This window comes from Tupaia chinensis, unplaced genomic scaffold (genome assembly GCF_000334495.1).
Source record: "Tupaia chinensis unplaced genomic scaffold, TupChi_1.0 Scaffold000187_1, whole genome shotgun sequence".
Lineage (NCBI taxonomy): Eukaryota > Metazoa > Chordata > Mammalia > Scandentia > Tupaiidae > Tupaia > Tupaia belangeri.
This window is the reverse complement of record NW_006159662.1, coordinates 3,033,255-3,060,940: the sequence shown is the minus strand read 5'-3', so window position 1 is coordinate 3,060,940 and position 27,686 is coordinate 3,033,255. Positions and strand designations below refer to the sequence as shown.

At 40.2% G+C, this 27,686-nt stretch overlaps 1 protein-coding gene across 5 annotated transcripts in view; it reads left to right on the top strand.

Annotated features, from left to right (window-relative positions):
* The window catches only part of HELZ (helicase with zinc finger), a 206,108-nt gene that overhangs the window by 174,066 nt on the left and 4,356 nt on the right, over positions 1-27,686 (top strand). For all 5 annotated transcript variants that reach the window (XM_006146767.3, XM_027771163.1, XM_027771161.1 and 2 more), the window contains 5 exons: positions 2,793-2,872; positions 5,401-5,971; positions 6,332-6,566; positions 7,906-8,422; positions 23,357-23,609. In XM_006146767.3, coding sequence (XP_006146829.1) covers positions 2,793-2,872; positions 5,401-5,971; positions 6,332-6,566; positions 7,906-8,422; positions 23,357-23,609 — 1,656 coding nt within the window. The remainder of the gene's footprint in view (positions 1-2,792; positions 2,873-5,400; positions 5,972-6,331; positions 6,567-7,905; positions 8,423-23,356; positions 23,610-27,686) is intronic.

Sequence of the window (27,686 nt, the reverse complement as noted above, 5' to 3'; positions counted from 1 at the left end):
TTTAGATCTTGCATGAATTTCCTCACCTCCTGGAACTCTTCAACTCCTTTCTCCTTCCTCTTCAGCAGTTCTTGTCTCCCTTCTCTTCCTTCTCTGTTAGCTTTGCCATTATGAATGTTCTGAATTCTTTATCAGACATTTCCATGATTTCCATTGAACTGTGTGTGGATAAAGAGGAGCTATCCTTTTCCCTTGTGGGAGAGGTATTTTCCTGCTTCCCCATATTTCTTGTGGTCCTGCAGCGATTTCTAGTCATCTGGTGGATGGTCGGTTTCTTCCCAAACTTGGAAGTTCAATCTGAGGGTCGAGGAGTGTGCAGAAAAGGAAGCAGAGAGAGGGAAACAATACCAACAACAGCAAAAAAAAAAAGATAAGAAACAGTGAAAAAGAAGAGAAGAACTTTTAAATAAATCTAAAAAGAAAAATTAATATTCAAAAAATTTCAATAAAACTCAAAAATTAGAAAACTTAGATCTTCCTACCACACGAGTTTTGAATGCTGGAGGCCCAGTTATCAGTGGGACATCTTCCTTTCTCCCCAAATGGCTAGATCGCAGGAGCCATGGAGCTGTCTGTCTCTTGAAGAAGGGCTGTTCTGGGACGACTTTTTTTAAGATTACAAACTAATGTATTTCTGTTAACATGATAACAGCTGAATGAAAGGTATTAGTTGTGATTGATCCTTAAAAAAATTCTAAAAAGTAAAAAAATTAAAAAAAAGAGAGAGCGAGAGAGAGAGAGAGGACAGAGACAGACGTAGAGAGAGACAAAGGCAGATAGAGACAGGAGACTTGAAAGGGATCTTCCTAACACACGAGTTTTGAATGCTGGAGGCCCAGTTATCAGTGGGACATCTTCCTTTCTCCCCAAATGGCTAGATCGCAGGAGCCATGGAGCTGTCTGTCTCTTGAAGAAGGGCTGTTCACACGAGTTTTGAATGCTGGAGGCCCAGTTATCAGTGGGACATCTTCCTTTCTCCCCAAATGGCTAGATCGCAGGAGCCATGGAGCTGTCTGTCTCTTGAAGAAGGGCTGTTCTGGCTAGTATACATCTTTAACTTTTTAAATTTATTTCTTACCAGTACATGTCACAGAAAATCAAAACAAAACAAAACAAAATTTAACATTAATTTTACTTTTTTCTTTACTAAACTTAATGCTTAAATTTTATCATGCATTTAATTTTTTTACATTATAAACCCCCAAATGTTATGTTGTTTTTCATTAAGCAATCAAGTATCTTTTTAAAAATTGTTTATTTAATTTTATTTATCATTATTATCATCATTATTATTCTTTTTAATTTGATAAGAGGAAGAGAGAGAGGGAAAGTGAGAAAGCAAGCTGCCAGACCTGGGACTTTAACTCTGGTCAGTCCTATGGGAGTCTAGCACCTTAACCACCATGCCACCTGTTGATCCCACAAGTATCTTTTATTTATTTATTTATTTTAAAGAGAGTCTTGGATGCCAGCAGGTGGCATGGTGGTTAAAGTGCTGAATCCCACATGGCTGACTCCATAGCTTGAATCTTGGACCTGTTGGTTTGAAAAACATGCCAAGTGCAAGTGTGTGCATGCCCAAAATCCTGAGAGGAGAATGGAGAAAGGATAGAAATCACTCTCTCTCTCCTCCCTCCTTCCCTCCCTCCCTCTTTCTCTCTCTCTCTCTCTTTCTCTTCTTGTCACTCTCCAGTGAGTGCATGTACCCTATGACAAAAGTCTTTCCCGCCCTGCCAGGTGTGTATGCGTGTGTGCCCAAGATCCCGAGAGGAGAATGGAGGAGAAGGGATTGCAGCATGGCCATCCCCTCTGGGGGGTGATTTCTCGCTTTCTGTCTCTCTGTCTGTCTTTGTCTTTCTGGTGAGCGCACGAACCCTATAGCAAAAACCTCTCAAAAAAAAAAAAAAGTTTTTGAACCAGAAACCAAATCAAGGAGAGTCCTTCATGAAACTTAAAATATGTAGCAGTTAATTCTTGTAGATTAACTGTGAAATTAAGTGTGTTATTACTGGACTTTTTTTAAACCTTCATTTTGCTTCCTCTACTATTTAGCATTCACTTATATTTAGTTTGATATCTATTACTTTTAAATAGTGCAACTACATTTCTTTTAGAATCTCCATCCTGTTTAAATTCCCTTAGTAAATTGGATTGACACACTATTTGAGTTTTTGCATATTTGCATTTATAACTGTCAAAAGCATTGAACCTGTATACATAAGCAAGATGCCAAAGCCTTTCATATGTCTAGTGTTAAAAAGTGAGACTATAAGGACAAGCAGATGCCCTAATGGTTACATTGCTGGACTCCCACATGGCGGATTGTGGTTCAAGTCCTGGACCCAGTGGTTTGAAACTTATGTGGGCATATGTGTGTGTATGTGTGCCCAAAATGCTGAGAGGAGAATGGAGGAGAAGGGATTATGGCATAGCTATCCCCCTTGGGAGTGATTTCTTGCTTAAAAATCTCTTTAAAAAGAAAAGAGAAGAAAAAGGCTGAATTCCTGGAGTTTGAGTTGTTTCCTTTGGGATTATTTAATGTTTCAAGGTTATTCCGTTATTAAACTTTGCCTTGTCATTGAGGTTTGCTTCACTTATAAATTCACTTTTCCTAGCAGAAAAGCTGTAACTCTGAAAATTTAGGAACAAAACCCAAGTAGTACTATAAATCAATAACAATGGGTAGAAAATGCTTTTAAAATATTCTCCTTCTTTGTCTTAATTTTGGATAATCATTGGAAATGTCCCATCTGCTGGAGAAAATTTATAAGAATTTTGAAATATTTTCTTAGGTAAAAATGATTCAAATAATCTGGGACCTGAAATTAATAAGATTCGAACACCAGAAAAAAAACCCGCAGAACCAAAACAGGTAAGCTGCTGATGTGGTGGGTGTGTTTCCTGATGGCTTGATCTGATCAGTCATCTTGGAATCTTGATATTTTAATGAAAAGTCTATCACATTTTACATGTACCTTTTATAGTCATTGTTTCATAAGGACCTACTGGGCCGTGTTGCCCTCTCTCCCTTCATCTTTTCTTTGGCTGTTCTTTATCAGGATACTTTTCTCAAATTTGTTGTTCTGTGAGAGATCCGAATTTAGACTTACTGTGATAAAGTCATAAATGAAGACAGAGCTGTAAATGTGACCTGGAGCGTGATCTGAGAGGGCCGTGCTATAGCTGTTACAGTGAAGAAAGAAGACTTAACTTTCTCAGTTGTTCACTTTGTTCTCTCGTCATACCACTATAAAATCCTGAACTTATCTGCCCATTCATCTATTTTCTCTGCTTTTGTGCTCGTGAACTGATTAGACAGTCACCTCATGTCACTGGTTGAATTAGTGCCCAGAAAGTGCACTGAGTATTTTGACAGAGCTTGAAAAGAAAAAACTGCCCCTTTCTACTGTGCATTTTATTTATGTTGTGAACACTGTGATCAAACTTGAATTTCATGAGGATGCCAACACTCCCTAGTTTAAACATCTTCGTAGTTTACCTCAGTGTCTGGGATTAAAAACATGTTTAGGTTCAGTATTAAATTGATCAGGGTCTGGTATAATTGGGCTCAGTTTCATCAGTGTCAGGCAACTGGAAACTTAACATATAAACAAGTGAAGTTATAGCCCTGTACAAACCTTCTCAGACTTCCAAAATCCACCAAACTTTCTCTCCAGTTTAGCCATTGCACATGCTGTTACTTCACCAGAATGTCCTTCCCTCCTTGCACCATCCTAGCTCTTTTTGTAAGCTTCAGCTCAAATGCCCTGGCCTCTCTGAAGCTTTCTTAAATGTTCCTAGGTACCAGGCACCCATATCACAGCCTCTTACACCGTGTTTAATTTCATGTTTACATGTTGACGTCCTCTACTGCAAAGTAGCCCCTACCCTCCTGGTACCAGGGACTAGCCTCATGGAAGACAGTCCCTCCATGGACTGGGGTGTGTGTTGGGTGAAGGGGAGTTGGTCCCAGATGGCCCATGTGCACCACATCCACCATGCACCCCATTTCCACCACTACCACATTGCAATACACAGTGAACTGTCGTAACAGTAGGGCTGGTGCTCCCATGAGGATCCAGTGCCTCTGCTGATTGGATAGGAAGCAGCAATGTGAGTGACGGGGGCAGCTGCAAACAGAGAGGAAGCCTTGCAGCTGCAAACACAAAGAAAGCTTCGCTCTCTTTCTTACTTGTCCCTGTTGTGCAGCAGCTTAGCCCCCAGTAGGCCACCTGGTCTGTGGCCTGGGGTTTGAGGTACCCTGCTTTACTGGACTCTCTCTATACCAGGGGTTAGCAAGCTTTTCCTGTAAAAGCCCAGATAGTAAATCTTAGACTTCACGGGCTGGATGGTCTCTATTGCAACTACAAGCATTGTCATTGTAGCGTCAAAGCAGCCATGGTGAATAAAACCAAGGAATGTGGCTATGTTCCAATAAAACTTTATTTACAAAAATCTGGTGGGATAAGGGTCATAGTTTACAGATCCCCTGCTCAGAGCCCTTGAAAGTATAGGCCAAGTCTTAATATTGCTTTTTCATTCTCTAGCACCAGGCACTATGCACTGGCTGGGCCCTCAGTAAGTGCTTGTTAAAAGGAAAGCCTGTCAATATGTAATGGTAGAAATTGACAACCAAATTGGCTGTACAAAGGTGATAGAGTGCTTATTCATTTATTAACTTTTTTTTTTTTTTTGGAGAGATTTTCACTGTAGGGCGCGTGCGCTCGCCAGACAGACAGAGAGAGACATAGAGACAGAAAGCGAGAAATCACCCCCCAGGGGGGATGGTCACACTGCAATCCCTTCTCCTCCATTCTCCTCTCGGGATCTTGGGCACGCACGCACACGCGCCCAGCGTGAGTTTTAAGCCACCGGGTCTGGGACACGAACCGCGGTCAACTACGTGGGAGTCCAGTGACATAGCCATTTATGCTAACTGCTGGTTCCCCATTTATTAACATTTTAAAAAATGGAGACAGATTTTTTTATTAATATAAATATGTTTGAGGAAATAGATGTTAGAAGACAATAAAATCAGAAGGAAAGAACACATTTTAATGATTTATAGCAAAATAAAATAAATGGATATCTTTCCAAGGAAGAAAGTGTGAAATTAAAAATAATGTCCTTAAAGGAATTAAAGTGGATATGCTAATAATATGGCAATATTTTTTTCTTATAACTCAAATTTAATGTGTTGGTTTTTGTCTGAGTCATCTTTTTTAATTTAAAAAAGAGGCCTTGTTTGATTGTCAGAAAGTGACTGATTAGGTCCCCAACACTCCTGCTGTTACTGATAAGAATGTGTCACATCTTTGAAATGTGTTAGGGTTGGGAAAAGTTGAAGAGCCATTGAACTTGAATCTTCTGCAGTTAAAAAGGCTTATTATTTGTTTCTAGGTTGATTTGGAATCAAATCCGCAGAACAGAAGTCCCGAATCACGTCCTGGTGTCGTTTATCCCAATACCAAATTTCCTCGCAAAGATAATCTCAACCCAAGACACATAAATCTTCCTCTTCCTGCTCCCCATGCGCAGTATGCAATTCCCAATCGCCATTTTCATCCCCTTCCCCAGCTGCCAAGACCACCATTCCCAATTCCACAGCAGCACACCCTGTTAAATCAGCAGCAGAATAATTTGCCGGAACAACCGAACCCGATGCCACCCCAGCCAAATCAGGTAGTCCAGCAGCAGAACCATCTGAATCAACAGGCGCAGCCGCCGCCACCTCAGCTTTCTCCTGCGTACCAGGCAGGGCCCAGCAACGCTTTTTTTAATAATGCAGTTTCTCATCGACCGCAGTCTCCTCCCACAGAGGCTGTGGTTCCTGAGCAGCAGCCCCCTCCCATGCTGCAGGAAGGCCACAGCCCTCTGAGAGCCATTGCACAGCCCGGCCCCATTCTTCCTTCGCATCTGAATAACTTCATTGATGAGAACCCCCCAGGATTACCTATAGGGGAGGCCCTAGGTAAGTTCTATTATTGCTAGATGTGAACATTTCAGAGATTACTTATCTAAAATGACATACTAATTTGGGGCAGGATGGATTAATTTCTTCAAATACTGCCAGCAAAACATAACCTGTAATAATCTGTAGCAATCAGAATCAGTTCCAGCTATGTCATATCAAACACCCAGTTGATATCAGGTGACATCTTTCTGTCGGGAAGGAACGATCATCATCATCAGTATAACTCTGGTTTCTGGCAAATTTGAAATTATAGCTATTTCTTTGTCTGTGGACAAAGTCTGGTTGTAAAAACTCTTGAAAAATTAACTTGACACGCCAGATGTATGAAAACTTAAATTTTTCCAACTCTCTTTGCAGATCGGATACATGGGAGTGTAGCTCTAGAAACATTAAGGCAGCAGCAAGCACGGTTACAGCAGTGGAACGAACATCACGCCTTTCTCAGTCAGGGCAGTATTCCATACCCTCACCATCACCATCCTCACCTCCAGCATCTTCCTCAGCCGCCCGTTGGGTTACATCAGCCGCCAGTGAGGGCAGACTGGAAGCTCACCAGCAGTGCCGAAGATGAAGCAGAAACAACTTACTCCAGGTATTCCAGCAGACTGAAAATAGCCCCGAAACACGAGCTCCACCATTTGCTTTCTCGGTTGTAGTCTTTTTAACTTCAGGTTGGAGTACTGCCGCAAAGAAATCGGATGCCGGCCTTCTAGGCATACGCTGCAAAGTTCTCTTGATTGACTCTAAAATTTAGGGAATTTGTATAGAACGAAATCTTGTGTAAATCTAAGAATGGACAATGTACTACGGGTTGTAACTTGGCCATTGCTTTGTGGTCTCTCCTGCAAGAGAAACATACCATCACTCTAGGTATTTATTTTTTTTAATTCAGTAGTAATACTTATAAAGAATGAGTAAGGAAAGAAGTAAATAAATGGTTAAAAGTTAAAAATTATTACCATATTAATTTTTTTCTAGTAGCATAAAATGCTACCTTTTTTTCCCTTTTTTTGAGAGTTTTTTTTCCTTAGAGTGTGTGAGCTCACTAGAGAGAGACAGAGACAAAGAGAGTAAGAGGGGAAGTAAGAAATCACCCCCCAGGGGGATGACTGTGCCACAGTCCCTTCTCCATTTCCCTTCTGGGTTCTTGGGCATGCACGTGCATGTGCCTGGTGTGAGTTTCAAGCCAAGTCTAGGACTCAGACTGTGGTGGGCCATCTGGGAGTACAGTGACGTAACCGCCACACCATCTGCTGGCCCCAAATTTTACCTTCTTGTAACTGCAGGTACTTAGTGAGTGTTCGATCCTGACTCTAAGAAGTTTGTTTTCATGGTCAGTGTCATGTGAATGTTATGAAGTGTTTTCTAATCCCATCAGAATGATGACCTTTTATGATTTCCAGTTAGCAAAGGCATGTAGAGACAGGACAGGATTTTTTTTTTTTGGAGAGGTTTTCTGCTATAGGGCGTGTGCACTTGCCAGAAAGATAGAGAGAGATAGAGAGACAGAAAGTGAGAAATCACCCCCCAGGGGAGATGGCCATGCTGCAATCCCTTCTCCTCCATTCTTCTCTTGGGATCTTGGGCACGCATGCACACGTGCCTGGTGTGAGTTTAAGCCACTGGGTCCGAGACTTGAACCATGGTCAACTACATGGGAGTCCAGTGACATAGCCATCACGCTAACTGCTGGTTCCCCGGATTTTTTAATACAAAAGGAAATGAAATGAATCAGGTAATTGGGCATTTATTTAGTGTCTTCAATTCAGCATATATTGGGTGTTAATGCTTACTTTGATATGAACTAATGCTAGTTCTAATAAGTGTTGCAATTTTGTTTGTACAAACTGCACATGTAGTTGACTAAGCTCTTGTTAATGTGATGGAGCCTTTCTTTTGTTTTCTCCTCATATTTCATCGTCTTCATGTAGGTTTCAAGACTTAATCAGAGAACTGTCTCACCGCGATCAAAGTGAAACACAGGAATTAGCTGAAATGCCACCACCTCAATCAAGACTTTTGCAATATAGACAAGTTCAGACTAGGAGCCCACCAGCAGTCCCATCTCCCCCATCCAGTACAGACCACAGTAGCCACTTTCCTCACTTTAATGACAGCAGCAGAGACATTGAAGTAGCCAACAACCCAGCCTTTCCACAACGCCTACCACCCCAGATCTTCAGCTCGCCTTTTTCATTGCCATCTGAACATCTTGCCCCTCCTCCCTTGAAATACCTGGCACCTGATGGAGCATGGACTTTTGCTAACTTGCAACAGAATCACCTGATGGGGCCGGGCTTTCCCTATGGCCTACCTCCGTTGCCTCACAGGCCACCGCAGAACCCTTTTGTACAAATCCAGAATCACCAACATGCTATTGGTCAAGAGCCATTTCACCCATTGTCATCTCGAACAGTATCTTCTTCTTCGCTCCCTAGCTTAGAAGAGGTAAATGTCTTTCTTGTTCTTTCCTTTTTTTCATTTTGGGATTAGTTGATTGTAACAAATACTAATGCTTATTCATTTGATAATAGGAGTAGACACATCTTATTGAATGTATTAGTCTTTTAAAGATAGCTGTTTCCTAGAAATTAATTTCCACCATCTTTATTTGGTATTTCAGATTTTATAGAATGGTCATTGAAACATGAAGCCCATGGCAAACCCTTAATTGCTGTTTTGGAACATTTAACATCTAAAGACTGTTTATTCAAGCAGATTTGTCCTTTCTAATCTGAGGATATGGTTTCTAGTGACTCTTTTTTTGGCAGTATTTTTTAGGTTTTGCCATAAGGGAGTGTGTACTCATTGGAGTGAAGAGAGACAGAGAGAGGGAATGTGAGAAATCACCTCCTAGAGGGGATGGCCACACTGCAGTCCCATCTCTTCCATTCTTCTCTTGGAATTTTGGGTACATACACACACACGCCTAGTGTGATTTTCATGCTACTAGGATTTGAACTGCAGTCTATCATGTGGGAGTCCATTGTCTTAACCATCACACCACCTGCTGACCCCCGTGGCTCATCATTTTACTTTAAATTAAATTCAAATTTAATGTTGATTTGAGCTTTCCAAAGAGGTTGGCTTTTCAGCAGTATCCGATTGCCAGTGCTGTGCTCACTCTCCAGCCACTCACCTGCAGTTTTCTTAGACAGAGGTGCTGATACATCGTGAGACTATTTCCCAGAGGTCAGAACCTGCAGGTGTAGGACTTAAAATTGACTCTGCTAACTTGAATTTTTATCTTCAAATACTTAAGATATTTCCAGCAAGCATTTTTATGGGCTGTCATTGATAAGAAGTACTTAGTAGTATATCTGGGTTGTAAAACTTTCCGAACACTACCATTTGGTGCAGACTATAAAAATGTTTAGTTGCTCCATTAAGCTAGCAGTGATTAAAGATGGGAATGTGTCAAACTTATGTGGTCATTATCAATCACAGATGTCGTCTTAAAACAGGATAAACATTTTCAGCGTTGACATATGAAAAATATTTTTTAATGTGAGTTTCATTTGGCAGTTCCTAAATGACTTCTAAAGGCCATTAGAGGTAATTGATTCACATGTTTTACAAATTCTCTGCTATAGAAGCTGATTAGAAAGTCAAGTTTCATAGAGCAAGCTTGCTATCTTTTTTATAAGGTTTTATAGGTAATTTGTACAAATTGTTCCCAGTATTCATCGATTGGTTCATTCTATATAATTACTGTCATTACTAATTGGTATCTTAGATTCCTAAAATAAGTTGTAAGCACAATAAAGATGAATTGATATCTGCATGTATGTATTAGAGCCACGCTTTATAATGAATTTGACACACATCTAAGGTTATTTCAAGTTATAATGAAATGGCTTTACAATTCAGTAATAATGTAATTTCCAGTTAAGTGTTGTTTATCTATCTATGATAAAATTTACCATCTAACCATTGTCAAGTGCACACCTGCATGGGTTTTAATATATTGACAATATTATACAGCCATCCACCACTGTCTAATTCTGGAATATTTCATCACCCCTAAAAGAAACTGCATAACCATTTAGCACTTAATTCCCAAATCCCTATCAACCACTGATTTACTTTCTGTCTCTTTCAAGGCATTTCACATAAATGGAGTCAGATATTTTTTGTATTCGACTTTCAAAATGGATCTGTACTGTAGCATATATCAGTATTTCATTCCTTTTTATGACGGAATAATAGTCCATCTCGTGGATCTTTATTCATCAGTTGATGGGCATTTGGGTTGCTTGTTTGTTTATTTACTATGAATAAGGCTGCTATGACCATTTCTGAACATGTTTTTGTATATGAATGTATGTTTTCATTTCTCTTGGATGTGTACCTAGACATAGAATTTCTGGGCCTTATGGTAACTTATGTTTATCTCTGAGGAACCTGTCATACTGTTTTCCATCATTTCTTGTACCATTTTATATCCCCACTAGCAATGCATGAGGATTCAAATTTACTCACTTTTTTTTTTTTTTAAGTATGTTACAGGACGTATGTGTTTACTGGAGAGAGACAGGCAGAGTAAGAGAGGGAAAATGAGAGATCACCTGCTTGGGGGGGATAGTGACACTGCAGTCCCTTCTCTTCCATTTTCCTCTTGTGATTTTGGGTGTGCACGCGTGCACATGTACACACACACACACACACACACACACAAACACGGCATGTTTTTTCAAGCTTCTGGGTCTGGGGCTTGAACTGCATAGTCTGTCATGTGGGATCCAGCTGCCTTAACCACCATGCCACCTAGTTGTCCCCATGTACACATTTTTTTAAAAAGTTTATTTATCACTTCCATAAATGAGAGAGACAAAGAGGGACAGAGACAACGAGACGGAAAGACAACACCTCCAATAGGGTCTTGATAATGGCATCAAGCCCCGGATCGTGGATACATGTGTGCCTAATGTGCTCAAGAAGGGCATCACGGGGACCAGCAGTTGGCATAATGGCTATGTCGCTGGACTCCCACGTAGTCGACCGCACTTTGTGTCCTAGACCCGGTGGCTTAAAACTCACACTGGGTGCATGTGCGTGCGTGCCCAAGATCCCGAGAGGAGACTGGAGGAGAAGGGATTGCGGCGTGGCCATCCCCCCTGGGGGGTGATTTCTCGCTTTCTGTCTCTCTGTCTCTCTGTCTGTCTGGCAAGCGCATGCACCCTGTAGCAAAAACCTCTCCAAAAAAAACAAAAAAAAGAAGGGCATCAACCATAGATGCTGGGCTTGTTTCTGGACTCTCAGTTCTATTCCATTGACCTGTCTATCTGTCCTTATGCCAGGACCACAGTGTCTTGTAGACTATGGCATTATAGTAGTTTCAGGAACTGGAAATGGAAGTATATTCTATTCTTCTTTTTCAAAATTGTTTTGACTATTATAGCTCCATTGAATTTTCATATGAGTTTTAGGATCAGTTTGCCAATTTCTGTAAAAAAAAAAAAAAAAAAAAAAAAAGACATAAGATTTAAAAAAAAAAAAAAAAAAAAAGAGCTAAGATTTAAGAAAAGGACTGCTTTAAATTTGTGGATAAATTTGGGGAGTACTATTGCCATCTCAACAATAGTAAGTCTTCTAGTACCTGAGCATGGCACCTTGTTCTATTTATTTAGGCTTTTAACATTTTGTTCAACAGTATTTTTTATAATTTTCCAAGGATAAGTCTTACACATCTTTTGTTAGATTTATTTCCAAGGGGACCAGCAGATGCCATAGAGGTTACGTCACTGGACTCCTACATAGTTAACTGTAGTTTGAGTCCCAGAACCGGTGGCTTAAAACTCGTGCCGGGTGCATGTGCATGTGTGCCCAAGATCCTGAGAGGAGAACGAAGGAGAAGGGATTACAGCATGGCCATCCCCCCAGGGGGTGATTTCTTTCTTTCTGTCTGTCTCTCCAGCAAGCACACACACTACATAGCAAAAATCTCTTTTTTTAAAAAAAGAAATTATTTCTAAGCATTTTATTCTTTTTCATGCTACCATAAATGGAATTGTAGTCTTAATTTTATCTCTAGATTGTCCTGGCTGGTTTTTAGAAATATAATTACATATCTGCAACTTTGCTAAACTTTTTATTAGATATAATAGGTTATGTGTGGATACCTTAGGATTTTTTTTTTTAATATACAGAGGATAATATCATCTGCAAATTGAGGTAGTTTTATTCCTTCTTTCCAATCTGTATGCCTTTTATTCATTTTTCTTGTATAATTGCCCTCATTAAGCCTTTAGTACAAAGTTTAGGGGTACATCTTGGGTTAAATTAGACAAAAGTAAATGGATTCAGAGCAAGCAATTCTAAATTTTCTTTAGTATTTCATTCTAATTTCATTTACTTATCTTTGGAGAACATACTTTGTGTAATTTCTCTTCTAAAAATTTTTGAGACTTATTTTTTTTCTGATATATAGTCTATCCTGGATAGTGTTTCAGGTGCATTTGAGAATTTGCGTTTTGCTCTTGTTGGGTAGACTGTTCTATAGGTAGATGTGGTTAATAGTGTCGTTCAAAAATTTTATTTCCTTTTTGATCTTCTGTCTATATGCTACATCCATTGGTAGAGGCAGAGGTAAAGTATTATTGTTGAACTCTCTGTTTCTTTCTTCAATTCTGTCATTTTATTCATGTATTTTGAGGCTCTGTCATTAGGTCATTATAGGTGCCTATATGGTGATAGTTGTTGTATTTTCTTGATTGATTGACCCTTTTAACATATAATGTGCTCTCTCTCTCTCAGCAATCTTTTCTTTAAGTACATTTTTTTTCCCGATATTATAGCCAACCCAATTCTCTTTTGATTACTGTCTGCTTGGAATGTCTTTTTGTATTCTTTTGCTTTCATCCTATGTATGTCTTCAAAGTGACCCCCTTTTCAAAAGGATGTAGTTAGATTATATGTTTTTAACCTACTGCCAGTCTTAGCCTTTTAATTTTAAAGTTTAGTCTATTTGTGTTTAATGTAGCTACTGATGAGGAATTTCTGACATTTTTCTATTTTTTTATTCCACAGTTTCTTCATTACTCTCTTTTATGTTAAATGTCAGTAGATGCTTTCTCTTGTACCATTTTGATTTCTTTGTCTTGTCTTTTACTATATACTTTTTTGTAATTTTTTTAGTAGTTGCCCTGGGCATTATAAAAACAGTTTAATTTATAGCAGTCTAGTTCAGATTAATACCAATTTTATGTTAATAGTATACAAAATCTTTGCTTTTATATACCTTCATTCATCTCCTTACTCTGTAATTGTCACAAATTACAAATTTATACATGATGTCCCCATCAGTTCAAATTGGTAATTATTGTCTTATGCATTAGTCTTCCAAATCTTATAGGAAAGGAAGAAAGGATTTAGAAATTTAAAAATAAATATCACCTTTTATATATTTTCCTATGTGGTTACCTCTACTAGTGCCTATTATTTCTTTGCGTGGATTTGATTTACTATCTAATGTCTTTTCATTTTAACCTGAAGGACTGCCTTTAGGATTTCTCAAAGGGGAGTTCTGCTAGTGACACTCTCTCAGTTTTTGTTCATCAGGAATGTCTAAGATTCACCTTCATTTGTAAAGGATAGTTTTGCCAGAGATAGACTTCTTGGCTGACAGCTTTTCTCTCTCTCTTTCAGCACTTTAAATAGGTCATCCCACCGCCTTCTGGCCTTCATGGTTTCTGATCAGTTGTTGATCTTATTGATGATCCCCTATATATGATGAGTTGCTTTTTTGCTGTTTTCAATTTTTTTATAAAGTTTATAGTTTTATACTTTACTAAATAATACTTCATACTGAATAATCTATCATTAATATTTTTTAGAAATAAATGTTAATTTAGTTAAATTTATTTATTTATTTTATTTGACCAGAGAGAGACAGAGGAAAAGTGAGAAGGTAAGCCACCAGTTCTGAGACTCAAACCTCAGTCAGCCATGTGGTAGTCCAGCACCTGAACTGCAATGCCACCTGCCAGCCCCATATCATTAATCTTTTTTAGTGGATCTTAATTTTGGAATTTGAGTTCTTTTGTTCTTCTGTGCTCTTAATATTTGATGTTCCTATTTGGCCTTGAGTATATGAATAAGTACTTTCAGTTGTCACTAAGTTCTTAGAGTGAAATTGCTTTTGCAGAAACATTTGGTCACCTTTGTTTTGATGTATGAAGTTCGCACATGATGATTAACTTGCAATACCAAAAATATTACTGACAAGAAAAATACTACTTTTATTGTATTACAGATTTTGACATTTTCAGAGCATTCAGGTAACTTTGGAATGTTCGAAGTGATTTTGCGTAACTCATCTCACAGAAAGAGTGGTTTATGTGCTTGCTGTTTATTTCGAACCTTTTAAAGTAATTTGTTTTACATTAACAATATAGAAGATGTCTTATTTCCCTCCCTCCTGTGGATTCTTTTATTGCCAGAAACCATGTTACATTAATCTCATGTGAGGTGAAAACCCTTAGATGTTAGCTTAAAAGTTAACTTGCGTGGAGATGGTTCTTCATGTCATATTTAACTAGTATTTTTCTTTGTAATTCTGATTTTCTTTTGACAAATGAAATACATGATCAGTATGGAAAATGTAGAAGTTAGAGAAATTGTTTATAATTTCACTATAAAGATAGCTGTTGTAACATGTAGCCTTTGCCAACATTCATAACCATGAACATGTGATCGCTTAATTGAGAGGGATTACTTGCTGGGGGGACTCAAAACAGTTTTCTTCCCTACTTACTGTGCCCAGCTACATCACCCCGTGAAGCCTTTCTTTTGTCTGGGTCAAAGTGCTCTGAATGGGTTCTTGGTATGATTCTGTAATGTTTTTCACTACTTTCATTTTTTAGTGTTTTCATTTAGATGATTGAGGCTTAACTCTGGAGTCTTTCATGCCTCAGATGCAGCAGAGGCTGTAGCTTGCTGCCTGGAGGCCCCTGGGACCATGTGGTCAGGCAGTAGCGTCTGCATCCTCTCCCACCCTAGCCCTCCCCACCCTGGTTCTTTCCCAGTGGCATGAGGAGGCACACCAAGGGCAAAAGTGCCACTCTTCCCTGGACAGCCTGTGGACCATTGGCATTTGTCTGGTGATACATTGCTCCAATTTGATTTCAAATGCCGGTGTAAGCTTCGGATTATTTTTCTTCAAATATTTTGTCAGTCGTCTGTATACCTTTGTTAAATTACAACATTCTCATTAAATAGAAGGACAATAGATTTTTACCAAATACTCAAAAAATTTTTTCTTAAGGTTTTTGCCATAGGGTGTGTGCACTCACCAAAGAGAGACAGGGAGAGGGAAAGTGAGAAGTCATTCCCCAGAAGAGATGACCACACCACAATCCCTTCTCCTCCTGGAACTTTGGGCATGCATGCACACGCACCTAGCATGATCTTCACATGGTGGACCAGTCAAGAAGGCTTGGAAATCGTGCTGGGTGCATGTGCATGTGTGCCTGGCATGATTTTCAAACCTCCTTGTCTGGTCCGCCATGTGGGAATCCAGCGCTATAACCACTATACTACTTGCTGCCCCATTACTCAGTTCTTTATAACAGCACTGGATCGTGTTTGCAGTTCAACTGACTGAACCCGCTGAAGGGGAGGGGACAGCAGACATTCATTCTTGTCTTCCAAGTATTCTGGAGCTCCCAAAGGTTCCATTTCTAATCATTTGGGCATTGTTAAGGGTTAAACAACATCTGTATACGATTCTTCACTTCACATGATAACATTATAATGAAACCTCTGAGTGAGATGCAGTTCTTGGTCCAGCCCATGGCATGGTGGTTAAGGTGGCTGGATTCTACTTGCTCAGCCACATGGTTTGAGTCCCAGAGCTGGCTGCTTGAGAAACACTCCAAATGTGTGCATGGTTGGGTGTGTGTGCAGGCCCAAAATCCTGAAAGAGGGAGAGAGAGATGGAGAAGTGATTGCAGCAGGACCATTGCAAGGGAGGGTACTTAATCCCTTTCCCTCCCACTTTCTCTCGCTGGCAAGCACAGGATTCCTCTGGCAAAATTTGAAAATAAATAAATGTGCACTTCTCTATATACTGATTTGCTTCTGGAATTTGTATTTGTTTCTCTTCATCTATTTGTTTCTGTGCCAGAATTACACTTTTAATTTTTGAAGTCTTATAGCATTCTAATAGTTACTCCAATTTTTAGGTATGGGAGTGTGGGGGTGCAGGAATCGGGTCTTTTTATGTTTTTTTCCTGTTAGAAGTTTGGAATACCTTTGGGAACTCCCTCATTCCTCACCCTTTTGTGAATGTCTGTCTTTTTTTTTTTTTTGTATAGGGTTTGTGCACTCACTAGAGAGATAGAGACAGAGAGTAAGAAATCACCCCCTGGGAGGGATGGCCATGCAGCAATCCCTTCTCCTCTCAGGATTTGGGGCACACATATACATGTGCCTGGCGTGAGTCTCAAGCCACTGGGTCCAGGACTCGAACCATGGTCGACCATGTGGGAGTCCAGCATCTTAACTACTATACTACCTGCTGACCCCAGTCTTTCTGAATACTTTAAACATCTCACTTAGGAAATGGTAGTTTTCAGTATTTTAATATCTTCCTTTTTTCTTACTCTGTCCCTTATCTCCCTTTACTTTCCCATCTCTTTCTTTCCCTCCCTCCCTCCCTCTCTCCTTTATTCCCATTTGAATATTCCTTTTTAAAACTCCTCATTTAAGTCTAAAGTATTTTTGATACCCTTAGAGTGACATTTTCGGGTTTTGTTTTGGTTTTTGTTATAAATGAGATCTTTATTACCACTCTGCTTTTCAGTCTTTTTGTTTGTTTTGAGAGATAAATCTTTATTCTTAAGTGGGCATAGTTTGCCAAGTTAAAAAACTTTTATTAACATAGAGTCTGCTGATACTGGTGCAGGGCAAAGCTTTTGCCAAGGTGAATTAAAGTGCTCCTAGGTAGGCCCCGACCATCATAGCACCGGCTGTTTGACGCAGCTGCCTGACTGACTGAGGCCACATGGGAGACCTCCATTTGATTCTCCGCCCACCCTAAAAACTGGGTGTGGTGGCAGGCGCTTGTAGTCCCAGCTGTTCCAGAGGCTGAATCAAGAGGATCGTGACACAGAGAGATCTTGTATAAAAACAACACAAACACAACGTTCTCATACGTAATGAATGGAAAACTCTTTTTAAAAGGCATGACTGTAGAGGTCTCAGCATTGGTTTATGAAGGTGCATGTTTCTGTGCTGCAGTGGTGATATCATAATGGCCCTCTAATAAAAACGGACGGCCTGTAAGTCACCCAGTGTGATCAGCTTTCAGTAAATCAGCATTTACTTACGCTCTCTTAGAGATGACATGTTTCTGTGATGTGGCTGCTTTGAAATACTTCTTGTTTTGTGCGTTGGCTTTTGAACAGACACTTTTGAATCATCTATTCATTCCATTTTTTCCTGCAAACAACTCTGAGTTTGATGTTAGTTAATAGTCTGATTTCAGTTGCCTTATCCCTGCACTCCCCTTCCTCCGTTCCCTTTTATGGAACAAAGTGTTGTACAAATGTTGCTTGAAGATTTTAATCTTGGCTTATTATTGATATATTCTGCTTTTTCTCATTTTAGAAGTAGACGATCATAGCTTACGACTTGGGCTGTATAACTGGATAGAAATAAAAGTATCCTCTCAGAGAGACAGTTAATGTATGGCATCTAATAAACCATCTAATGCATGTAACAGAGACAGTGATCAGCAGATTTATAAATTAGACCTCTATGCATGCTTAAATTATCAAAGCTAATCATTTAAATGAGGTGTTCTATTTTAATTAAAGTTTCTGACACCATAGTTAATGAGACTTGGAATTTCCACTAGGGCACTTAGCTCTTCCTTGGTGATTAGCTTTGATAGCACAATTATAAGTAGAGACCTAATTAATTGAGCTGCTGGCCATTCCCCCAGTTATTTATTTATAAGTGTATATGTGAAATGGCTTGCTAACCTCATATATTGCAAATATACCATTTTTTTTTTAAGAGAGACTTTTGCTACAGGGCATGTGTACTCACAGAGACAGAGACAGAGACAGAGACAGAGACAGAGACAGAGACAGAGACAGAGACAGAGACAGAGACAGAGACAGAGACAGAGACAGAGACAGAGACAGAGACAGAGACAGAGACAGAGACAGAGAGACCGAAAACAAGAAATCGCCCTCTGAGGGGATGGCCACACTGCAGTCCCTCCTTGTCCATTCTCTTCTCGGGGTCTTAGGTACGCACGCACAAGTGTCCAGCATAAATTTTAATCTGCTGAGTCCAGGACTCGAATCATGGTCCACGACGTGGGAGTCCAGTAATATAACCATACCTGTCTGCTGGTCCCACAGATATAGCTTATTAAAGACAGTAGTAAGCCAGCTTGAAATTTTTACTTAAATGGACAATTATCTTGAATCCTAGAAATGTGCATGTGAACTTAGTTTTCTCCTTCTTATGTAGATTTCCTATATTAGATGGCTTTTGAAGTATCAGCATTACATTTTGATATTTAGAAAGGAATATTAGTGGAATTTGAAAATATGTTCATTACCGTAATGATTTCACAGGTCAACATGAAGGGTATTTATAAACATGCAAACATGAAGTTGACACTGTACCCAGACGTAAGAATCTCTGACAGAATGGAATGAAGCAATAATAAATTATTTAAAACAGAAGGACTCAGGGCCAGCAGGTAGCATAATGGTTAAGGTGCTAGATTCCCACATGGCTAACTGTGGTTTGAGTCCTGGATCCCGCAGATGGAAACTCATGCTGGGCACTTGTGCATGCATGCCCAAAATCCAGAGAAGAGAATGGAGAGGGGATTGTGGCATGGCCATCATCCTGGATGGTGATTTCTCACTTTCTCTCTTTCTGGTGAGCACAAGTGCCCTATAGCATCCTCACCCAAAAAGAAAACAATTATCTAAAAGTAAACAAAACCTAAGACTCTAAAACAACTGATCATCAGGTATTGATAGTGTTGTTATCAAAAGTAAAGGAACTTGGCAAGAGTTTGGCGAGAGTTATGTGTATGAAAAAAAAAAGAAAAAGCTGAGAACTAGAGGAAAAGCCACAGGAAACCAGAAAAGTTCCAAGGAATAAGAAAAGAAAGGGAGAAAAATATTGGTTATAGACATATATACTTTTAAAGATTTATTTATTTATTTAATTACATTTGTAGTTATTATTTTTTAACTTGACCAGAGAGAGACAGAGAGAGAAAGAAAGGGAAAGCGAGAAAGCAAGCCACTGGGTCCAGGACTCAAACCGCAGTTAGCTATATGGGAATCCAGTGCCTTTAACCACCAAGCCACTGCCAGCCCCTAGGATATATATATTTAAAAAACCCTGGGGCCCACTTCCTCAAGTAGTGGAGATATAAAGGGCACCCTCTGTCAGAAGTCGTCATCTTTTAAGGCTAGACTTCTTTTCTAAAACTCATATTTGGAAGTCTTTGCCTTTTAAGAAATTTCTCTCTAGGGGAAGAAAATCTTTTAACAACTTGTGTCCAAATGCATTTTATTGTAGTCAGCTAGCATGATGTATAGTTTTCCAAATTTAAATCACTTAGATATGCTTAGGTTTGTCATCACACTTGAATTATTTCGGCAAATACATCAAATTGTTGATGGTCGTTGAAGTTGATGATAGATTATTTGGACATTTTGATAAAAAGTCAAAGTAAATTCTTACTGGAAAAGACTGATTTATTGGAGCCCCAATAAATCTTGGAACTTTGGAACTAGTTGAGACCTTAAAGATCATTTATTCTAGACTCTCCCTCCCTCCTTTTTCTAAAGCTTTTTTTTTTTCCTCATGAGTAAAAGAGAGCGAGATGGCACCCCCAGTCGGGTCCTGATGCCACGATCCATCCCCAGCATTAGCCAGCCCAGATCACGGGCATGTGTGCCAGAATACTTAGGGAAATCTTCGGACACTAACCCAGAACCTTTCCATGCAGATCAGTCTTCAGAGTTGTGGCTTACCACTCTGCCACCATCCACTCCCAATTTTAACTCGCTCGCTCGCTCTCTTTTTCTTTTTTTTAGAGATTTTTACTATAGGGCACGTGTGCTCCCCAGAGAGACAGATAGAAAGTGAGAAATCACCCTCCAGTGGGGATAGCCACACTGCAATCTCTTCTCCATCCTCCTCTTGGGATCTTGGGCATGCACACACACGTGCCCAGTGTGAGTTTTAAGCTGCCAGGTCCAGGACTCAAACTGTGGTTGACTATGTGGGAGTCCTGCAATATAACCATTATGCCATCTGCTGGTCCCTTAACTCTCTTTTTTCAAAAGGAAACTGAGACCCAAAGATGATAAAGGATTTGCAGTAAGTAGTTACTAAGTGGAACTGAGACTTCAATATCCATCCCCAGGCTATTTCTGGAGCATCATACCACCTAACTCTTCCCACAAGAAAGGTTGATTCCTAGAAAGAAAGAAATGTTTGCAATGACACAGAGCTAGATGTGGGGATAAAACACAATCGTGATAAGAAAGACACTGCACAAGCCCTTGTGATCATTCAGGAATGGTCTAGAAATAGAGACCATAAAGCAGTTTATAAGGGTTGGTTATTCTACTTAATACCTTCAATGTAATGACTTAAACAAAGAAATTTCAAGTGTGTAAATTTAATTTATAGTTAACAGTAAATTTATAAGATAGTTAATAATCTAGAAAACCAGAAGCCAATTCAGAATTATTTTGAGTTTTGGGAAAAAAATCACCTTTTTTAAAGAAAAAAGATTTATTCAATTTTTATTTGATATTATTTATTTTTCAATTTGACCAGAGAGAGACACAGAGAAAGAGAAAGGGAAAGTGAGCAAGCAAGCTGCCAGGTCCAGGACTCAAACCATGGTCAGCCATGTGGGAGTCCATCGCCTTAACCACCATGCCACCTGCCCGCCCGAAAAAAATCACCTTTAAAGCAGACTAACATTACAGGTCAATTTAGATGCTACATTTAGAGACAGAAAGCAATAAAAATACCTATAAGGGAAGGCAGTACTACCCGTCACCTTCCTCATCTGGTCTCTAAAACCTTGGACATGCACAGGTGTGGACGCTCAAAGCTGAATAGTGAGAGGGTTGTTCTCCCTGCTCTGCCCCTCTGCACAAGGACAGCCAGTCCAGACCCAGTCTCTGCCCCGTTTGTGTCCCACTGGTCCCATCAGCTTCACCTGACACTCTCGGTGCTTATGCCCACAATTTCCCTCATTCAGCAGGGCTTGACGAGGTCCACTTGTACCTTCTGATGCTTCCAAAAAGCATCCTGCTGTCGGGTGCCAGTTTGTTTCGCACTCTCTTTTCTTTTTAATCCAACCTTCAGTTCCTGATTTCTAGTTATTGCTAACAATAGTAAAAGAAAAATTCCTCAGAATCACAACTGAACACTAAATGAATAACAATTTATTATTATTATTGAGGGTGGGGGAAGAGAAGAAAAGGAAGACAAAAAACCAAGTCCCATTCTGTCATTTAAGACAATGTAGAATCCTGTCTTTATGTCGTATGAAAAAGGTTATACAACAGCCCACTCTTACATCCAGAGACTGCTCTAAATGCTATGCATACCCAAGTCCTGTAATTCTCATGGTAATCCCAAGAGGAGTGTACTGTGGGCAATTCACTTTACAGATGAATTTTCCAAGATGTTCAGTCAGTGTAAGATAACACTGCTGGTAAAAGGCAGTGCCTGAAGTCTGACCCACATAGTCTGGCTCCCGATGATGGCTAATACTTACCCACTACCCTACACTGCCTTCCCATTAGAACTGACATCAAGTGTGGGTCACAGGAATCAGGTAAGAACAAATTGGAGAGTTTAGGTAACAGGAAGATTTTTTTTTTTTTTTGAGAGGTTTTTGCTATAGGGCACATGTGCTCGCCAGAAAGAGTCAGAGAGACAGAAAGCAAGAAATCACCCCCCAGGGGGGATGGCCACACCAGAGTCCCTTTGCTGCTTCGATTCTCTTGGGATCTTGGGCATGCACACACATGCACCTGGCGTGACTTTAAGCCACCGGGTCTGGGACTCAAACTGCAGTTGACTACATGGGAGTCCAGTGACATAGCTATTACGCCAATTTCCACAGGAAGAAATTTTGATCTGGCTGGCAAATAGATCTCGCTGGGAGGGTTAGAGGAATTTGATTATGCAGATTTCAGGAGTTTAGGGAGGAAAAAATAAAAGGAGTAAGTTAATTGGGTTTCAGAGATATAAAGGATGTTCTGAAGAAAGTACTGAGTATTCTCTGTCGATTAAAAATGGACTAATAGAGAACAGGCCCAGTGGCCTAGTAGGATCCAGCTCCTAGTGGGTGAGGGAGCTGGTCCCACATGGCTGATAGCTGTTCAAATCCTGACCCTAGTAGCCTGAACAACGTGCCAGGCATGTGCGCATACCCCCAGTCCTGACAGGAGGGAGGAATGGAGGAAAAGGGAGTGCAACTTGGCCGTGCCCCACTCAGAGGTGCTTTCTCCTCTCTCTCTGGCAAGTGCATTTGGCTTCTGACAAAATAAATGTAGTTGAGTCCAATCTGGAGTACTTATATTGAACAGGAAGAATTATATCATGTTACTAGGAGTAAGGAAAGACAAATTGGGAGGTGCTGAAGGCTCAGGCCCAAGAGAAGTCTAGACTGGGTGACTCTGTCCCAGATTGTTGGACTCAGTTGACTCATGACTGCTTTGCCCGTTTGGTTTTGAGCAGATGTAACCCCTTCATTCTTAATCTGTTGTTACCTTAAATGTCCTTAGACTTCTGGACCTGGAGACAACTAGTTCAACTCCCATATTTTACCAACAAGAAAACAGATATCAGAGATGTGTTGTTAGAGGGCTGTGTAGTCAGGGGCAAAACTGAGTTTTTTGGTTTGTTTGTTTGGAGAGGTTTTTGCCTTAGGGCATGTGCTGGGAGGGGAGGGTGAAGAGACAAAGACAGTGAGAGGGAAAGTGAGAAATCAGCCCCTGGGGGGATGGCCACACCACAATCCCTTCTCCTCCATTCCCCTCCCAGGATCTTTGGCATGCACTCACACCCACCTTATGTGAGTTTCAAGCTGCTGGGTCTAGGACTTGAACCACAGTCAGCCATGTGAGAGCCCAGCAGTGTAACCACTATGTCATCTGCTGGCCCCCAAAACTGAGTTTTGAACCCAGGTCTCCTGGTGCCACGTCCAGAACTCAGACTACCTTTTTGTTTCTTGGGAGGGAGGCTTCATTCTTTTGAATGTTCTTAAGAATTTCCACTTAACATAGGGAGACTGCTATGGACCTAGAGGGGGGTGGGGTATGGAATAAGGTACACTGATTGATGAAATGTCCTTTTTCTTTGTAGTATGAGCCCAGAGGACCTGGTCGGCCCTTGTACCAAAGAAGAATCTCATCTAGCTCAGTTCAGCCTTGTTCTGAAGAAGCAAACACTCCTCAAGACAGTCTGGCTCAGTGTAAAGAGCTTCAGGACCGTGGTAACCAGTCTTCTTTCAACTTTTCCTCCGCGGAGTCCTGGGTGAACACCACCTCATCTGCCCCCTATCAGAACATTCCGTGCAATGGATCCAGCAGGGTAGCCCAGCCCAGAGAGTTGATAGGTAAGTCAGAGTTGGTCTGTTGCCACACCTCTGTGACTTCACTCCTCAGCCCCTGGGTCACTGTGGAGTCTTTCTTCCACAGCAGCTTCCTTCCCCCATCTGCATTATTATCTTTGAACAGTACTTAATGCTTGTAGCTCACATACGCCTCCGACACACACATTCACTGAAGTCTACACTGATTCCGTGTTTATCATCTGGAAGGTTAGTAGATATTTCCATATTTAGAAATGGATCACGTTTATAATTTTGACTTGTAATTGATTAAATGAAAGAAGTAATGGAACATAAAACATAGTTCTACCTAGAATTACCTTTGCTTGGGGAAATTTGTTTTCTGTTTGTGTTTCTTTTTCTTCAGAGTCGAAGCCGGGAGTTGCTAGGTCATTATCAGTTTCTGGAACTTGTCAATAAGATGTTGGCAGTTTGCTGTGTCAGAGTTTGGCCGCAAGAGATAAGCAAAATAACATTTTGGGCTTTAGAAATCCCTATGTTTCTTAGTTACATTCCAGCAAACTGAGAACTCCATGGCTAAAGGACCCAAAAAGGCAGAGACAGGAATAGGAATGGATCCGGCCCTCTGAACTTGTGCTATAAGCTGGGAAGTGCAGTCTTCCTCTTCAGCCGCACACGCACACACACGTTTACCTCTCCCTTGTCCCTTCCGTTCGCGTATATCGAATGCGAAGAAACCAGTTACGCTGTTTGAGTTCTCAGATGCCCTTTTCATTGTAGGCTACACATTGATTTTATCAGCAAGTCTAAGATCTTTGTGCGGTGAATTTCTGCCCTGGTAACATCAACCTTTATTTGGAATTAACTGTGTTCATCTTTAGGATGTGAGTCTATTGTTTCTGTAACTGACCCAATTTGAGTATGTGCCACACAAGCATATTTTTAGAATAATAGGCATGGTAGGGTGGAAAAAAAAATTTTTTTTTTTTTTTTACTTTTTTTGGAGAAGTTTTTGCTATAGGGCACGTGTGCTTGCCAGACAGACAGAGACAGAGAGACAGAAAGCGAGAAATCACCCCCCAGATGGGATGGTCACGCCACAATCCCTTCTCCCTCCATTCTCCTCTTGGTATCTTGGACACACATGCACATGCACCCGGCGTGAGTTTTAAGCCACCGGGTCCGGCACTCAAACCACGGTCGACTACGTGGGAGTCCAGCGACATAGCCATTACGCTAACTGCTGGTCCCAAGTGGTGGAAAAAAATTTAAAGCTTTTCTTTTACTTCCTGGCAAGAGATATTGTCATTTAATCTTTCACATCTTTAAACATTCATTAGGACCTACCATGTGTAAGCTGCTGGATTTTATTTGGGGTGGCCTTGTCATTTTTAAGGTCTAACCTAAATACACTTAGGTTAACATATTTAAATTTAATTTAAATTTCCTGAGAAACATCTCAATTACAAGTAGATAACGCCAGCAATCACCCCCCAGATGGGATGGTCACGCCACAATCCCTTCTCCCTCCATTCTCCTCTTGGTATCTTGGACACACATGCACATGCACCCGGCGTGAGTTTTAAGCCACCGGGTCCGGCACTCAAACCACGGTCGACTACGTGGGAGTCCAGCGACATAGCCATTACGCTAACTGCTGGTCCCAAGTGGTGGAAAAAAATTTAAAGCTTTTCTTTTACTTCCTGGCAAGAGATATTGTCATTTAATCTTTCACATCTTTAAACATTCATTAGGACCTACCATGTGTAAGCTGCTGGATTTTATTTGGGGTGGCCTTGTCATTTTTAAGGTCTAACCTAAATACACTTAGGTTAACATATTTAAATTTAATTTAAATTTCCTGAGAAACATCTCAATTACAAGTCAGTAATAATAATTTGTTACCTTTGGGTTTTTTTTTTTAATTGTAATTTATTTTAAAGATAAATCATTCCTTTTTTTTTTTTTTTCCCCCTCCTGGGTAAGTTTTAGGATAGTTTTAGGCTAAAATCAACAACAAAAATCCAGCCTGAATTAGTAAGGTAGAGTTCCCGAACTGAACAAGTGTCCAAAACGATGTCACTTACGGTATCTTGTTTGCAAAAGTAAAATTATTTTCATTGCTAAGAGGCAAATTGTAGTAATTCTTAGCTGAATCTAATAGTTACATATTTTTTAATTAATTCAAAATCACTGATGCCCTAAAGCACAACTTACTGTGACTTTGTTTACTGGTTGGGTTTTAGAGGAGTGTAATAGTGGAGCCTCACATGGAGAATAGTCACTGCATGAGAGGCTTCTTCCTACAGTTCAAGATTTATTTCTTGGGCTTGAGGAAAACCATGCAGATTATATTGGTTTAAAATGTTAGAGTCTTGTGTTTGATATGGATATTTTCTCCACAATTAAATTATGAACTTGAACGCAGAGACCAGTTTTGAGCTTTGAATTTCCCATTGGACACTGCACGCCCTTTGAGCTCTTAGGAAATGCGCCAAGTAAGGAGATCATGAAAACATTCCGTACAGTCGAGGGCCGATCTAGCTGCATAGGATGTGCAGTTCCCTTCTCCATGGGCCAGCCGGTGGTGTGGTGGTGAAGGCAGCTTCATCCCCATGGCTGACTGCATGGCTCAAGTCCTGGGCCAGGTGGCTTGAAAAACATGCCCATGTGCATGCATACCCAAAAAATCCTAACAGGAAAATGGAGGGAAGGAATTGTGGAGTGATCATCCGCCCTGGGAGTGCTATCTCACTCCACTCCCCATCCCAAACCCCACGAGTGCACACGCAGGCCCTATAGCAGACTTTTTTTGAATGGGTTTTCTTACTGGAAGTATATGTGATCTAAGTCAAGTTAATAGAGATCTTGCATTCACCGTCAGAGAAGAATGTAGGCATTGGGTTAAACTGCCTCTAAAATACTATTTTGCAAATATTTATTATTTAATTGAAAGACTTTTAAACTTTAATTACATTGTTATGAAAAGGAGAACATGATTGTTTAATCTTAATCATGTAAATAAAAAGAGTAAATTCTTGAACAGAAGATACCTTGAGTATTTCATGTATTTTAGATGTACAGGTCAACACCATTTTGAAATATTTGTTAAGCTAATGTTCTTAAAAGCAGTCATTTTCATTCACAAAATAGTGACATTTAGGGAAAAGTGATCATTGTTCCAGAAAGATACTAAGTGCTTTAAAATAATTCTGACTTTTAAAGTAATAAAATTGTACTATAAAATTAGCATACTGAATAAATGAAATGAGACTAAAAAGTGAAATATCTTCATTTTAAGCTGTGAATTCTGTTTTATATTATACTGGGCAAGTGTGTTGATATTAAAATGCTTTTTAAACTTTGTCATATTGGGTGTGAAGTCATTTTCATCAAGCATTAGCAGCATGTTTTAGAGAAATTAAGTCACTGGGACCAGCAGTTGGCGTCATGGCTCTGTTGCTGGATTCTCATGTAGTCAACTGCGGTTCAAGTCCCAGACCCGGTGGCTTAAACTCACACTGGGTGCATGTGCATACGTGCCCAAGATCCTGAGAGGAGAGTGGAAGAGAAGGGATTGTGGTGTGGCCATCCCCCTTGGGAGGTGATATCTTGCTTTCTGTCTGTCTCTGCCTTTCTGGCGAGTGCATGCACCCTATTGCGAAAACCTCTCAAAAAAAAAAGAAAAAAGAAAATAAGTCACTGTATTTTTTTTTTTTTAAGAGAGGTTTTCGCTACAGGGTGCATGTGCTCGCCAGACAGAGAGAGACATAGAGACAGAAAGCAAGAAATCACCCCCCAGGGGGGATGGTCACGCCACAATCCGTTCTCCTCCATTCTCCTCTCAGGATCTTGGGCACGCACGCACACGCGCCCGGCGTGAGTTTTAAGACACCAGGTCCGGGACTCGAACCGTGGTCGACTACGTGAGAGTCCAGTGACATAGACATTACGCTAATTGCTGGTCCCATATTTTGGGTTTAAAAGAAATATTACCAGGGTTTCTTATGGTTACTATTTTTTTTTACTTGAAATCAAGAATCGAGCAACCTTACTAAATATCTGAAGATAAAAAGATCAAAAAGAGGGAAATAATCTGATTTATCTTTATTTGGTAATTGT